This window comes from Vespa velutina, chromosome 1 (genome assembly GCF_912470025.1).
Source record: "Vespa velutina chromosome 1, iVesVel2.1, whole genome shotgun sequence".
NCBI lineage: Eukaryota > Metazoa > Arthropoda > Insecta > Hymenoptera > Vespidae > Vespa > Vespa velutina.
Window position 1 is genome coordinate 13,368,896 of NC_062188.1, and position 16,603 is coordinate 13,385,498.

At 33.2% G+C, this 16,603-nt stretch overlaps 1 protein-coding gene across 4 annotated transcripts in view; it reads right to left on the bottom strand.

Annotated features, from left to right (window-relative positions):
* LOC124952652 (protein NDRG3) overlaps positions 1-16,603 on the bottom strand; it is a 71,133-nt gene that overhangs the window by 29,753 nt on the left and 24,777 nt on the right. For all 4 annotated transcript variants that reach the window (XM_047502920.1, XM_047502876.1, XM_047502967.1 and 1 more), the window contains one exon: positions 10,872-10,954. In XM_047502920.1, the coding sequence (XP_047358876.1) occupies positions 10,872-10,888 (17 nt within the window). In that variant the 5' untranslated portion in view covers positions 10,889-10,954. The remainder of the gene's footprint in view (positions 1-10,871; positions 10,955-16,603) is intronic.

Genomic DNA, 16,603 nt, shown 5'->3' on the forward strand with positions numbered 1-16,603 from the left:
AATAATAATAATAATAATAATAATAATAATAATAATAATAATAATAATATCAATAACATGACAATGCTCTCGCCTGGAATGATTCATACGGATATGATATAATAGATAAATGATATAACGAGCTGAATTCTACGTAACAAATCTAATTCTGAACGTTCAATTACTAATTCCAAATTATTGTGCGAATTAAGTATCATCCTTGATTAGCAATTGTATATACGTTCGTGAAAACGATCAAAGGGGTAAATTTTCTACGATCGTTTGGTCGTTTCGAAGGTACTCTTAGGGAATTTATCGTATCTCGCCGACGGGTACTTGCATTCTTTTCTCGAAAATCCCAAGAGCGTCGCTTGACCTTTCGGTTAACGAAAAACACGAGAGCAATAAGAAAATCGATTCGTAGAAAAAAGAAAAGAAAAGAAAAGCAAAGCAAAAGAAAAGGAAAAGATAGAGAGAGTCGATCGGGAATCGACTGTACGATTTTTTTTCTACTCTTTCTCCTTCGATTTTCCACGTACATAAGTAATTAATGAAAAGTAAAGTAAAAAAAGAAAGCTTTCACAATAAAAATAAAATATCTATTTGATCACGATTACCAGAAAATAAATAAAAGAAATAAAACGATAAGTGAAACTTGGCGAAAATTTAAAAAGTTCAAATATAAATAAATAAAGAAAAAAAAAAAAATTTTTTTTAATATTTTTGATAAATTATTACGCGTGAAATTCATGAGAATGACAACTAAGTACGATTGTTTGAAGAATCCTTTTGATAAATTTCTCGAAGAAAAGATGTCGACTTCTAGACGACGAATGAGTTCTGTTGAGTTTAAAGAAAGGAATCAACTGTGAAGAAGGAGAAGATAAGAGGTAAGAAGAAGAGACGACGGAAATCGTGAGGAAATTACGACGGCTTTTAAAAGGACGCGTTTTCGCATAAATAATTCATCGAGCACGCGATCCCAAGTCTGTACGATAGGGAAGAAGAGGAGGTAAGAGGAAGAGAACCAACTTCTTCCTCTGTGCTTCTCCTTCGAACAACTCGATGCAACACGACGACGCGACGTCTCGTACAGCTTGGCGCTTTCCGCGAAGCTCTTCGCGCGGTTTCTACCCGCGAGGCAAATCCTCCTAGTAAAGTTTGGAATTTGTACGCACAATTATGTAAATGCTGGAAGATTCTCTCTCTCTCTCTCTCTCTTTCTCTTTCTCTTTCTCTATCTCTCTCGTACGATTTAAACTACTTATAAAAGTCTACGAAAGCTCGCTTTCGTTAGTAACTCGCAACTTTTTGTAAATTCGTAAAAGACAAAGAAAAAGGAAATGGCTCGATTTCATGTAATCTTGACAAATCGACCGAATAGCTCGATCACCAGCGTAACTGAATAAAAATACGGAATCGAAAAGGATAAAACGATAGAAAAGAAAAATAGTCTGAAGCTTGAAAGAATTTTCGAGATTAACTCCGACGAGAGAACAACTTCGATTGAAATTAATAGTGTCGATTGATAGCAACGTTCAATTTATACTAATTTTTACTGTCTTTCCGTCTATGTACGAACAAAGAAAAAAGAGATCTGATTCAAGTCGGATTTGTAATCCTATACGAACTGATAGGGTGTGGAAGTGAAGAGAGTTTTCTACATTTACGATCGTCCTGCATTTCACAGAAAAATCGATTCACAAGAATACGTAGCTACGTATCTGTTCATTCGAGGAACAAAGTCGGTGCAAATTTTATCACTGAGAAAGTAGACACGAAACGTAGACATGAAACATAGAGAAGTGAAAAAAAAAAAAAAAAGGAAAAGGAGAAGGATCCCCGGACTTTGCGGCTTTACTTAAGGATTCTATTTGTAGTAAATATTTAATGACAGAACCGATGGAATTTGCTGATCAATGTAAACCCTCTTTCGGATCGTCCGACTACCAAACGGAGCTTACTTGCTGTGGACCAAATTTCCTTCTGCTCTTTGACAGACTAACCTATGAGAGGCACAAGAAAAACTTGACTTTTGACTACTACTTTCCATTTTATTTTTTCTACTTCGATCGATGCCTTTTTCTATTCGAATAAAAATCGAGATAAGATGGATAATCAGTGAGAGAGAGAGAGAGAGAGAGAGAGAGAGAGGGAGAGAGGGAGAGAGGGAGAGAGGGAGAGAGAGAGAGAGAGAGAGAGAGATTTGTCACGTCGCGTGGAACGATCGTGGCTGCTTTTGATACTACGACCCAGTTGGCATCCATCCGTGGAATTTATTGGCGTTTCGATGAAAGCGTCTGACCATTTTCATTTCCATTCAAAATCTGCGTTTCCCCTCTCATTCACACGTACTTCAAGTAAACACTAGTTTGATAAGAGTGAAGACGATTAAAAAAAGGGAAAAGAATGAATTGTGACCAATTCTAAAAAAATATTTCTTATATATACATATATACAAACATTGCTAATATTATTATAATTTATTGTAAATAGGATATTTTGCGATTAAAATTTTTCTCGATTAATTTTATCACTTTGTGATGAATGAAATATATATTTTGTTGTAATAAAATCTTTACTTGTTTATACGACAGTATTCGACGAGTGAATTGAAAAAAGGAAAAGCTATGAACGAAAACAACATTAATAGTTTAAAACGATGTTATAAATGATTAAATTTTTATATCAAATAAATATTTTTCTCGAAAATGATGCCACAAATGGAAGAATAAAAAAAAAAGTCCTTATCCTTATTTCTTTATTTATTATACTCGATCATTTCTGATACGTTCCGTTTAATTATAAGTATGCAGAGAAAAAGGAAGTAATTACAGAAAATAAAGTCTCCTAGAGTGTAATTGACGATACGAAGAAGACAAGGTAACGATTTGTCATTTTGAACGGACAGTTACGAGTTAGTGTTTCCGTCGAATTTTAAAAGCATGCAGACTCATCATGGTCTAGCTCGCGTTCGATCTAGCTAGCTTCGCCCTCGATGCGAATGCTTACGTTTACTCGCATACGTTTACTCGCGTATCTCACACCTGCATCTTCTTAGTCTTTCGAAGGTATAGATATTCCTTATACTAACGATAAAATACGACCCAGAAAGAAATGGCGCACACGTGCACGTTCCAGGGCGAGCCGCCGATGCCGTGCTACGAATTTCTTAGCCCAACTAGCTTTTTTCTTTTTTTCAATGTGAACGAGAAATTCAGCGTGAACGTCGAGGCATAGACGCGACTCGCCTTCTAATGCATTTTCGACCTTCTAAAAGGTCGGCTTTACCTCCTCCTATCTTTACACCGATCTTTTATCTTCTTGATCCTACCAAAATTTCAAATGTATTATCTATATCTATATAATTTGTAAAATTTTCAAAGAATCTTTAAATCTTTATATATAGATATAATTAATTTATATAGATAACTCTTAAATACGTACTCATATTCATCTACACACGTATACACACACACACACACACACACATATACCGACTTCCGATAGCGTACTAACTAGTAAAAGAAATGTTTTCCTTTTCATAAGAGAATAGATAAGATCTATATATTACAATCTACATATATGTATAATTGTATTATATTATATTATAAGATGATTGTATTATATTACTTAAAAGTTATCTATAATAAAAACTAATTAAAAGTTATCTTAAAAGTAATCTATAATTATCTCATTGTAAAGAACATTTCACATGTGAATAGATTAGTATAACATTAAACATGATATAATTGATCTAATCAATGATATATTATGATCTCATATTTCGAAGGTAGCATTGTATTATCGGAATCTTTGGAAATCTAGCTCTTGATCGTATGATTTCGGTAACGAATTAAACTGTGCGCAAAGAGAGCAAAGCCTTGTAGTTGAGTTAATGAAATTAAATCGTTAATTAACGAACGGCATGTACACGATTGGCAGAACGTATTGTCAAAGTGTCTCGTTAAACGTTGGTCTACCGAATGGCCAGATAATTGGCAATCGTATTATTGTGTTCGTGATTACGTGACGTTACGCTACCACAGATTGTAAAGATCGTGTATCAATGAGAGTCGATCATCGTACGACTTTTTTGAATCATCTAATTTTTCTTAATGAGTGTTCGAAATATTTAAATAAACAATAAGGTGTACCTGGGATATTTTGCAACAGTTAGCATCTTCGAAGTATCCAAAATAGAGTCCCGTTTCTTCAACTGGATCGTTTCAAACGGTGAAGCCGAACTCGTTGATGTTGTAATAGGACCGTCGTACGAAAAAGCATATTCTTCGGTATGACACCATACTCTTGGTTTCCGAACCTCGTGCATTTTTTTCTTGATAGCTCGATTAACTCAAAGCGAGCAATATGTGAAACGTTTAGAATCTCGATTACGACTGAATAATTTGCTGGTACGAACGAACGTAAATACGTCGAAGAACTATAGTATCACGAAACGATTACAATCGTAAAAGGGAGGAACTCAATCGTAGAGCGATCATTCGTTACGCTAAACTGATCGCAAATGAGGGTCTCCTGGTACTGACGAGGCATTAATGTTGGCACGAGCAAGATTGAAAACAGGTTTTAAAAGTCAGTCTGACTTTCAAAGAGACTTCGTTTGATGAATTCGAGAAGAAAGGAAGAATAAAATTCCAGGAGTGAACGATAAAGTTAGCGAAAAAAGACGCGTTTGCTTTCTCGACCGTTAGATCACTCCAACGAATCCTTTCCACTTCTTATTTAAAGTCTTCGAGTAAGTGAAAGGAAAACTTTCCGTCATGTTCTTGCAGTTGGACGATGTACTTTGACCGCCTTAAAGTGGTGTGTGTATGCATTCGAATGGAATTTCATTTCATTAGAATATGCATTATAGCATTATTGCTCAATCGTATGATGATGATCGATGAAAAATGAGTATTTCCTTATCGTTGTTCGAAGAATTCTTACAACATTAGCGTGATTTCTTTTTAAGTTTACTACTATGTATTTTTGTTTGTTTTTCTTTTTTATTTTTTTTTTTTATTTTTTTTTATTTTTTTTTTAGGATTATTCTTGTCTTTTAAGCCTCGTTTTTCATTTCAAAAATATATTGGAAAGAATTGGCGAATTTGAAGGTGAGAATATCTTGACTCTGAATAAGTAAAGAGGTAGCTAGCGGGCTCTCGTGATGTTGATATCGAACCAAGAGAATTGCACATTTCTGAATGGCATGCTAAGAGGAGTTCTAAAGGAGCTAAACGAATCGAGAGAATGAACTGAAATGCTCTCTACAATATTCTCTGTATCGAAGATATCTTCTTAAGGGTGATATATACGACGTAACTGAATCAGAATATAAAGCAAGCGATGATATATCTCTTCGAATATGAAAACGAGATAATTCATTATGTTCTCTTATAATTAATTGTCCGATCCTTTCTTTATCTTACACTTTTTCAAAAACATATTGGATTATTGATCTTGTAAATATCTGGCAATTTTTGACAATATACTGATTAGTAGAAAACACTTTTAATTAATAGTTTTAATAAGAATAATTTTTTTTATTTCTTTAAAGAGGTAAGATAAAACGAGTAACATAAATAAAGTAAAATTCATCGATACGATCAATTCCTTATAATTTACATAATCACGTTATTTCAGTTTCTAGAAGATAATCATTTTCTAGAAGATAATCATTTTCAAGAAGATAATCATTTTCTAGAAGATAATCATTTTCTATGAAGTTTATATTTTAATTTCAACTCTAATGTATTTATACAATGAATAAATATATACGTAACTAATCGAAATCGTTTCAATGTATCGAGAAGGTTTCCAAGTGTCCCTCCCAATGATCGTTCTCGTATTCACCTTCCTTTCCTGTCGACCTAGAGGAAATTATTCGACATATAGAGTAAAGACTTCGCAGGTAGGCGAGTCCATGCAATCATGTGCAACCTGCGTAAATGCTAGCGTACACGTGGCAAGAGAGATCGAACGAGGGAATAGAGCTCGTGTGTTAGTATATGTGACGCAGTTTAACGCGACGAGAAGTGGGCGGAGGTCGGTTACGAGTGTGTCTGAAATTCATGAGCTACCCAGAGAAGTTTCGAGGGAATGTCAAGAGAAATAGAGAGAGAGAGAGAGAGAGATAGAGATAGAGAGAGAGAGAGAGAGAAAGAGAGAGAGAGAGAGAGAAGAAGAGAAGAAGAGAGATGAAAAGCCTTGCCAACCAGACTCGTATCACTCGATGGTAGAAGAGGAATAGGTTGTCGGTACCACCCTTACGATCAACGGACATTAGCTTTGCTTTCGAATCGAAAGAACAGATCACTAATTGTAAAAAAGTTCCTTTTCTTTCTTCTCGTTCGTTTTATTCTTTCTTTTCTCAATTCTTTTCAAACCTTACCTTAAATCTTCAACGGACTAATTAGACCAAAGATTTTCAATGTGGTCATTTTTCATCGAGATGAAATCAAGCTTATAAATGTCTCTGACTTTAAAAGAACGATGAAATATGTATATCGGATTATACCATCATCCGCGTGTTAGTTATACGTCATTACACTCTGATAGATCCGCCCTCCCGTTGACATTTAACATGGAGGTGCACTAGATTCCTGTCGTGAACAAAGATTGCGTTAAAAGCCACTTCGAATCTTACTGCTTCTCTCTCTCTTTTTTTCTCTCTCTTTCTTTTTCTTTACTTTTTCTTGGATGAAATTTCTTAGAAAAAAAACAAATTAAAGGGAAACGTTCCAGTGGAACAAGTCCAACGACGGACAACTACGTTCTGTTTTGATTTCTCGTCGGAACTCTTCCGAAAGAACGTCCAGAGCGTTTCGACCGCAATGCAGTAAAGCCTCGATTATGCGCCGGCAAATTATCCGCCCTGCGGATTACCGCAGAACTTGCGTACACCACGATGTTATGCTGTCGTTATTAAACCAGATATTGTACAAGTAAATTCCATTAAGTGTGAATGTATTCATAAATTATAAATAAAACGTAAGGCGATTCGGTTTTATCAAGCGTTTATAAACCCCTTACGAGGACAATTTATTTTAATGAACTTTGAATGAAAGAAAAAAAGAAAAAAGAAAAAAGGAAAGAAAGAAAAAAAAAAAAGAAAGAGAGGAGAGGAAAAAAGTGAAAGATGAATTTTTTTTGTCTATGCACGCGATACAATTTGATTTTCAATTTACGGGACTCTACGGTGTTTTTAAATTTAAAGAGTTTCTTCTTCTCGGCAAGGCGCGAGATATTGGAAAGATTCATAAAGCGTGTCTCTGCGAGTTCCCCTTGAAAGCTCGAAGGAAAAGGAATTCTATATCTCTTTTTCGATAGAACATACTAGACGCACAGACTCGCTCTACGAATTGGAATCTCATCCGAGCTGCCGAGAAGATTGATAGCGACGCCTCGGCATATGAATCGATACTTCTCTTAGAATCGTGGACAAAGTTTAGGAGAATTTTTAAAGCGAACCATTTGCATCATTTTTCTTTTATGCGGGACGTCAAAAAATGGAGAATTTGATATCTGAAGAGGATAGAATTCGTGAAAGATTATATACATTTGTATATGTATTTCACAAATAATCTCTGTTAAAGCAGTTGCTAATTTGAAATTAAATCGTTGAGATGAATGGATGATAAGGTATTATCTTTGCCCATTTCTTCATACGTATGAATGTATAAATCAAGACGAAAGGACCTTGTCGAATTGTTTGGAAGAGATTATCGTTCTTCTTAACTGAATATATCTATTGTCATTATAACTTTATCTTACATTAGTTACAGCTGAGCGTGCACTTTATGCTAGCTCGCAACTTTCACAGTCTAAAGTCCTTCTAGTTGGAGACGAACCTCTGGCTTTGTTCAAAGGAAAGATTCTCTGTCCTTATCGCTGAGGTAACCAGCTTCTAGTCTCCATGCTCTCCGACTAGATATCACTATTAATTAGTATGTCGAACTTCACCAAGAATTGTCTTCGACTCTAACGTGTGGATCCTTGTGAGGTTGCTAATTACTATCAACTTGTCATTCAACATCCTTATCTACATTCAATTATTAAACTATTGTAATCACACGTTCATCTTCTGCATTTACTTTTGAAAAATTGCAAAAAAAAAGAAATAAAAAGAAAAAGAAAAAAAGAAATAAAAAAGGGAGAAAGAATACGAATCAAAGAGTGAATCTTATTCCAACTTGGATTACCTAGAAAATTACACAAATCGAATTACATAAATACGTTTCTCTTTGACTATAATTCGTGAAAACACGCGAGGATACGGTCTAACGTAAATATATTGCTACGTATTTTTCTATAGTCTATCCTTTTCCGATTCTCATTCTTTTCTCTCTTTTTCTATTTCACGTTTGAACTGTTTACGATGTTCCAAGTGGCGTCTCTGACGAGTCATACGATTGGAAACAATTAAACTCTTGTAAGATTTCTTCTCGTTCCATCAAACTCGTATCGATACAAAATTTATTAAAATTCTATCCTTGACGTCAAAGCTTTGTCTTGATCGATGAAGATCATGATTATAAAAGTACAGAGGAAAGTCAAAGGTAGATCCTTCGAATATCTTGCTTTACTCATTCTGAAAAAGGACGATTGCCATTCCTTTTTGAAGTTATACGAGAACCTAGATATTTCTTTCTGTTTTTATCTCCCATAACATCCTCGGAAATCCAAGAAAGAGCGTCCTTCTCTACGGCTCCTCTTTAAAAATGCAATAATCCCACTCGCAGAGCCCTCCTAAATATTGCAACGGAGCTTTTAAAAGCCTTAAGCTCAACGTTTGCGTGGCTGCTGTTAGAAGAGGCATTTCGATTAAGCTGCCATGTTACACGATCATGCGTGCTTAAGGGCAACACGAACCGATAATATAACTCTCGTTAATGTATCTCATCTACCTTAATCCATTATCTCCCTTTTCCCTCTAACTCATCTTGTCTTCTCTTTCCCTCTCTCTCTCTCTCTCTCTCTCTCTCTTTTTGGCAATATTTCGAATCGTACTTGATAATAGAACGTACGTTTCGAGATGATCATTAATTACGAATACGTAATTCATTGTTCTTATTCAATTCGTTCTTCACTAAAGTGAATGTACGTTTGAATATCCGTTACTTCGACCCTTTTTACTCAATGTCGACTGTCTAAGAATGGAAAACAATTTCGTAGTGCGAACGATCTTACATTTTATTCCTTCCTTTCTTTTTTCTTTAACCTTTCTTAGTGGAAATGTAAGGGAAAAGAATTTCTCGCTTCGACATATAATTTCGATTTTCTTTCCTGTTCGTAAAAGGTACCGGACTCTCCGTTATATTGATCGTGATAAAATACTCGAAATTTTACTTTAACTTGTTTCCTAACTATCGAAAGTATATATGAAATATATATTTGTACGTATGAATTGTAATGTATTATATGTATCTATTTAAATACTTATGTATGTATGGATATATATGTATAGTTAACGTTTACAAGGTAACATAAATTTCATATGAAATTGACACAAATGAGAATCGAAATTTCTCGTAGATAAAAATATCACATAAAAAAACGTATCATCGTTGCTATCGTTGATGCATGTAACGTTCCATTTCTTTGCGAACTAGTCTTTCCAATAAATACTTGAAAGGTTAGTCACGAGCAAAACGAGAGGAGCGCAGGTGGTTTCGCCACGCCAATAGCAGTTTCCTTGATGAACTAATACATAAGTAAAAGCTCAACTCTAGTTCGTAAAACTTGAGACACTGTATATATATATTTTTTTTATTTTATATATATGTATCTTTATATATATATATATATATATATTTATATATATATATATATATATATATATATATATATATATACACACACACACACACACACACACACGAAAGTTAGCTTTTCTTTGACAAAAGACTCTAATCGAAAATTACCCGGTTCTATTCTTTCCTTTATTCTATCTTTTTCGCTTCGATTCATTGATACATTTACGATTTATCGCGATTATTTTATTGATTTCAATGGAATATCTTTTTTCCTTCAGATCAACACATGTTTTCTCGAATTATTATTAAATTTCTCTCGATAAAAGGATTCCTTAGTTCTTTACTTTCATTATATTGCTCTGTGTATTTTTCGTTAGAACGATTAATTTTATTATCAAGTTGTATGCAATTTCAAAAGATTTTTCTCCAACCAAGATCATGGATCTTCTTGGAGAAAAATCTTTCAATATCGAATCTATCAGCTGATATATCCTTTATTAAAAAATGAATGATATTAAAAAAAATTGCATTCGTTATATATCTAAAATGTTATATTAATGATGAAATTTCGTTGGGAAGGGAATATTTCATCGTTTATTTTTCGCCGTAGAATATATATCTTTTGAAAGAATTTTATGATGGAGAAAGATCGTTAAAAAGAGTAGACTGTATAACTTTGCTGATAATCTTTCGAACGGAAAGATACAGAATACGGATTTGTGAGAAAGCATTCGTTTTTATAGTGTCACTAAAATTTTACGGAGCTCCCTCTTCTTCTATACACTCTAGCCTATAGATACTCGTCGGCCACGTTTCGACTGAAACGTCGATAAAGAAATGTCAATTCATATGACGAACGGTATGCACGTAATTATATTTGATTTATAGAACTTTAACGAATATCGTTTCGATAAAATACTCGATAGATTATAAGCGATAACCAAAATAAGGACGATTAATTTTTTTAATTTATTTTAGGATCTACAATGTATAAATAAATAGTAAAATTGATTAAATGATATGATGAGTCAAGTATTAGTTGCATTCATCACAAGTTTAAGATACTTTTCTTCTTCTTCTTTTTCTTCTTTTTCGTATCGAGATAATAAAATCGTATAAAAGTGTACTTACATTTGGTACGTTGCCATAATGTCTTTTGAATCTTCTAGTCGGCTTATTATAAGAAAGTATGTTCCGTTGATTTCAAATGGATCCTAAAAATAATAGAAGAAAATTAAAAGAATATTAAAGTCAAATCGTCCAAAAATGATCCTATGAAAATTTCATGCTCGGTGTTAATTCAATTTTTCCATTAAATTATCAAGAAAACCAAATCGATTTCGTATGGCTGGTTATTTCATTCGTGAAAGATTCTATTTGCATCGAAATAAAATTATATCAATTGAAAATCACCATAGAAAGATATCAATAATCTTTAGCAACGATTTTACTTTTGTCAAATTAATATTTTATTTTTTAAGGATTGTATTATAATAAAGAGAGAGAGAGAGAGAGAGAGAGAAAGAGAGAGAGAGAAGGGAAAAGGGAGAGAGAATAATTAACGCTGAATATACCGATAAGAGCGAAGACCTCTATTATTTACCTCATGCTCCAGCGGTTAGGCAAAGACTGACTCACGCGACAATGTATCGTAACGCCCGTGTGAGAGTAAACAAAGGAGACTTGTTTACAAGCGAGAATAACGATAGATGTTGAATATAATATAAATATAAATATACTCGAAGAATACATATAAAAGGTATTTAATAAGAAAACATAAACGAAATTTACGTATATCATAATTTTTATTCCGAAATTAATAAATTTATTATACATTTAAACGATATATAAATTATTTCATTATTTATATGCATTATGTATTATCATTCATATTATTTAACAATATAATTTCAATTCTATGGTTAGATTATATCATAGGAAAGGACCGACAACGTTATGGTAAACGGAGAGAATCGATGGACTAATTACTTCTATTATGTTAGACACTCGTACTATCAATTGTTCCCTTCTCTATGTCAGCCTTCTCCCATTTAACCGATTCATATCTCCAGAATTTGTCATATCAACATCATCACGGTGTTGGTAGACCTTTTGTCGTGGATTTCAGGTGGACCTGTCTCTCGCAGTTTCTGTCCTTTGAATACGGACTTGACAATAACACGTAAATCCACGCTTTACGAAAACTCCTTGCTACCACGATCTCATCGTTAGCTCGTTGTTACGTCACTTGGTCATTTCAGTCGATATATGCAATCCTATTTTCTCTTTCTCTTCCATGTTTTATCAATATATCTACATCACGTGCATACATTGAAATCCGAGAAAAAAAAATAGAATATCAAAAGATCGATAAAGAATGAAATATTTCTGACGGATTTATTCGAATTCAAAGCATATAGAATATACGCTAGTTATCAAATATTGACGTAGTCCATTATATTTCTTTTATTTATTTATTTCGAATAAAAATGCACTAACAAAAATTGATATTATTATTATTATTATTATTATTATTATTATTATTATTATTAGAATTTCTTTCTTCTCTTTTTTTTTTAAATATAGATATACGCCATACGAGTTAGGCAAAGACTTCGGTTAGGAAAGTGTGAAGAAGGAAATTCTCTTCTTCTCTTTTAGTCTTAAAGGGATTTACATTCGTTTACTACGCTCTAAATTCTCTGGGTGGAAACCTTGGAGGAAACATCGGATTACGAAGGACTCTCCTCAAACCTTTACCAAAGGTTTCTCTTCCCGGCATAGGGAAAACATTGGAACATTCTGATAAATCCACTTTAATCGTACCACCGTCCTCTTTGTACGCACAGTATACGAAAAAGCACGTTCTAAACGAACCATTAGAATGGTTCGAAACTCGAGACTCAAACAATTTTTATCTGTAATATATCTATATGTGTATATATATACATATATATATATATATACACACGCACACACGATTATTTATTTCTCTACATGCTTACATTGTTTAAGAAATGAAAAGGAAACAATATAAAAAAGAAAAGAATTCCTACATTCCGAAGGACCTGTTGGGATACAACGAATGTCTTTCACAGTTCGTCGGATTTCAGATAAGATACGACGAATGAAAGCGGATAGCTGAAAGAAAGTGAAAAAAAGCGTAAGGAAAAGAAGAAGACAAGTGGATACTACTCTAGTTCTTCTATCCTTTCCTTGTCACCTTACCTTATTCACGACTTATTTCCATTCGTCTCTTCGAAATAAACAGAGTAGTCGGAATTGCTCAGAAAAAAAGTGTGGCTCGTTTGCGGCTCTAGACGAACCGCATGAAAAAAGCTCGCAGTATCACTGAGCTTTGTGCGAATATCGTTAAAGCTTTCGTCTGAGAAAGAGGCGAAAACCGCGAGATAAGCCACAATCATGGAACGAAGGGTCCGTTAATAAGAGCTGCTTTTCTCGCTTCTCTAAACCTTTGTGACTGCTCTCTCTTTCTTTCTTTCTCTCTCTCTCTCTCTCTCTCTCTCTCTCTCTCTCTTTCTCTCTCTCTCTTTAATAATTCTTCGTCTTCTTTTTTATCCCTTCGTCTCGATAGTAATCCTATACCATTAACCTTTTCGAGAATTATATATATTTACCTATATAGTACATATAGTTAAATATATTTGTAATATTGGCCAATGAAAAAAAAAGAAAATTTATAAGAACATTCCAATTTTTCATTATAAATATTATATATAATTTAATAAAAATATAATGATTTTGTATATTTTGAAATGATCAAGATAATGAGAGTAAGATAATTACGTCGAATAAATGAAACCATTCATTAAAGGTCAATCTTTAATCTGTGGCAACATGCTCTACAATTGATTATTCCCATGGATATTGTAAAGTGAGAGAGATAGAGAGAAAGAAACGAGGACACGTGTTTCGCGGATAAAAACGATCCTGTCGATTCAAGCAAACTTTTTAACAGAGTTTATCCACCGTGTCGCATCCGATAATTTGGAGTCTCGTTAGTTTGCCCTAGAGCGATCTGTAGGTGGCAGGTGAGGGGTACTTGGTTGGTAGGGATGGATCGGAAAGCTTCTTTTTTTCTCTTTTTTCTTTTTTTTTCACCCATTTCACATATATGTAGATTTTATATATATATATATATATATATATATATATATATATATATATCTATGTAGACGTGATACCCCTCGCTGGTTAGCACACCGATTCCGCTGAAAAAGCAATGACTATTGCACTTTTTTTTTTGACTTTCCCTGCGAACCAAGCAAAAGTTACGCACAAACGCTTTCCGATTTCACGAAATACGAAGGGAAACCGTACATTTGAGAAGAATTCAAGAAAGTATGGATGGCTGTAGAACACATTAGTATTCGAAAATGTCATATTTTGAAAGAGACAGAGAGAAACAAGAATAAAATATATGAGAATAAAAATCGGCGTTATTGCAAAATTGTGAAAAACCTTTGAAGAGCAAGTCAAAATAAATTGATTTGCATTTGTTAAAAGGAAAAGTATATAGATAAATTTATCATTCTTTTTGAGATAAAATCGGTTATGTATAATTTTATTTACTGTTTTGCACGTTTTATGATTAAATCGAAAAGACAAAAGAGATTGCTTTTAAAGGCCGTATTAGGAATCTTTCGACTAGCTCGATATTTCGAAGAGTAGAAAGAGGTGAGGATAGAAAATTCTCTCTCTCTCTTGCTATATATATATATATATATATATATATATATATATATATATCTTTATCTATCTTTTTTAAGATTCGCGAACGTTCTACTTCGAAAGAGTAAACTTTCCATTTTGCGATGCGCGTTCAAAGTTTTAGAAGTAGTGAAAAACAGATCTTCGGAAGAACGACAATGGAGGATAACTCACGAGCGCGGTGTCGAGTGGCTTTTAAAGGGCTCGATTTGGCTTATCTAGGAGAAAACTTTCTAAGAATACATCATCTCGAGGTCCACGGCTTTTACGTGACTCTGCTTTCATCTTTCTCGAGGAAATACGCACTTAAATGGCTATCGATCGATTTATCCAATATGCAGCGAAACATCTTCGGATCCCTTCACGTGAAATTCAGAATGTTCTTATGACGATGATAAAGCATATACTTGAAAATCGTATCTGCATTCTTATTCTAATATTTAACCTAAAGTTATAAAAATATATTTATCCCTACAGAATTTGAACAGTATTAAAAAATGATTAATCGTTAATAATGAAAATAGATTAGATATAATATTTTTATAATAATTAAATTTTCTTTTTTTGCATTATAATCATCAAAAATAAATTTCTATGGAAGAATAGTGACCGATCGTTACATTGTACATATCGATTTTGTTTTTTTCATGATTTCTTTCACTAGCATGAAAATATATCAGTCATGATAGTCGTCAGTTAGTAACGACCGGTACAGTTTAGACAGAGATTAATCAAATCAGTGATCGGTCAAACGCGAACCTACATATTTGGCGTCGAGCAGCACGGCGCGTTATTCTTGATTAGTGAGAAATATCGTGAGAAATGGATAACGTGAAAATCTTGAAAATATTTTACGTCGATCAAAAAGTAAATCCGTCGAGTTCAAGTCGTACGTAATGAGACGATGGTAATTGAAATGATTTCAACTGAAAAGAAAATAAAAAAAAGAAAAAAAACGAAGAAAAACGAAATTCCCCAGCTCGTAATCCCTTTGCGACGAGATTATAGCCAAGCGTAAATTAATTTCGTTTCATTTCTCGCTTCGAAAATTAATATGAAAATGTATATTCACCTGTTTTCGAAAGCCTTGTCTCGCACAGGAGGGATATTTTCGTGATAGTTAATTAGTCTACGTTCGAGCGAACGAGTCGACGAGAACATAATAAGAGAGAGAGAGAGAGAGAGAGAGAGAGAAAGAGAGAGAGAGAGAGAGAACGCAGAGTTATATTCATTCTTGCTTTTTTAAAAAATCAAGATTGTCAATAATTATTACGATTCATACGAAGAATTCTACAAACAAAAAGTCATTAATAGTCATAAAGATTAGAAATGTTTATAACGTTCTTATTTTAAATTACATATTTAAAAAACGTTCGAATGATTTAAATAAATTTGGAAAATTTACAAATTAATAATGTTCAGTCATTAATAATTGAACATGAAATTTAAATCATAGTTTAAAATGGCTTTATTTGTTTTTAGTTAATATTAAGTAATATATAGTTTGTAAATATTTATTAAGAAGATTATGAAAATCAAGTATTCCTCGAAATACATCTTGTAATAAATTTAAAAAGACGAATCTTGGACGAACGTATTTCTACCTTTCGCTCTTTTTCTACCATTAATTGAATCTAGTCGCGAAAGCGATAAACGAAAGAGAGGAAAAGAGAACTTTCCACTTTTCCAAGGGAATAAAAATATTTGTTCTCATTAATGAAAATTTCTCTCTTCCTCCTTCTCTTTCTCTTCCCTTTTTTTCTGTCAGTTGAAGTTTCCATTACATGTCGAAAATTCATTTCGACAGGATTCATAGCGAGGCTTTTTTCTAACGGACAGCTTTTTTACATCGAAAGTAATTACCGTCGACGAATCTTTTTGGTATCCATCTGTATATACATCTATCTACGTATATATATATATATATATATATATATATATATATATATATTTATATACATATATATATACGTATATAAATATATATATATATATATATATATATATATATATATATATCTACGTAGCTAGATGTATATACATATCTAGATATATAGGTATGGAAGATCTTCGAATCGACACTCTTTCCGTTTCTTTTTCTCGTGTGGTATAATCGCTTTCGTTCGATCCAA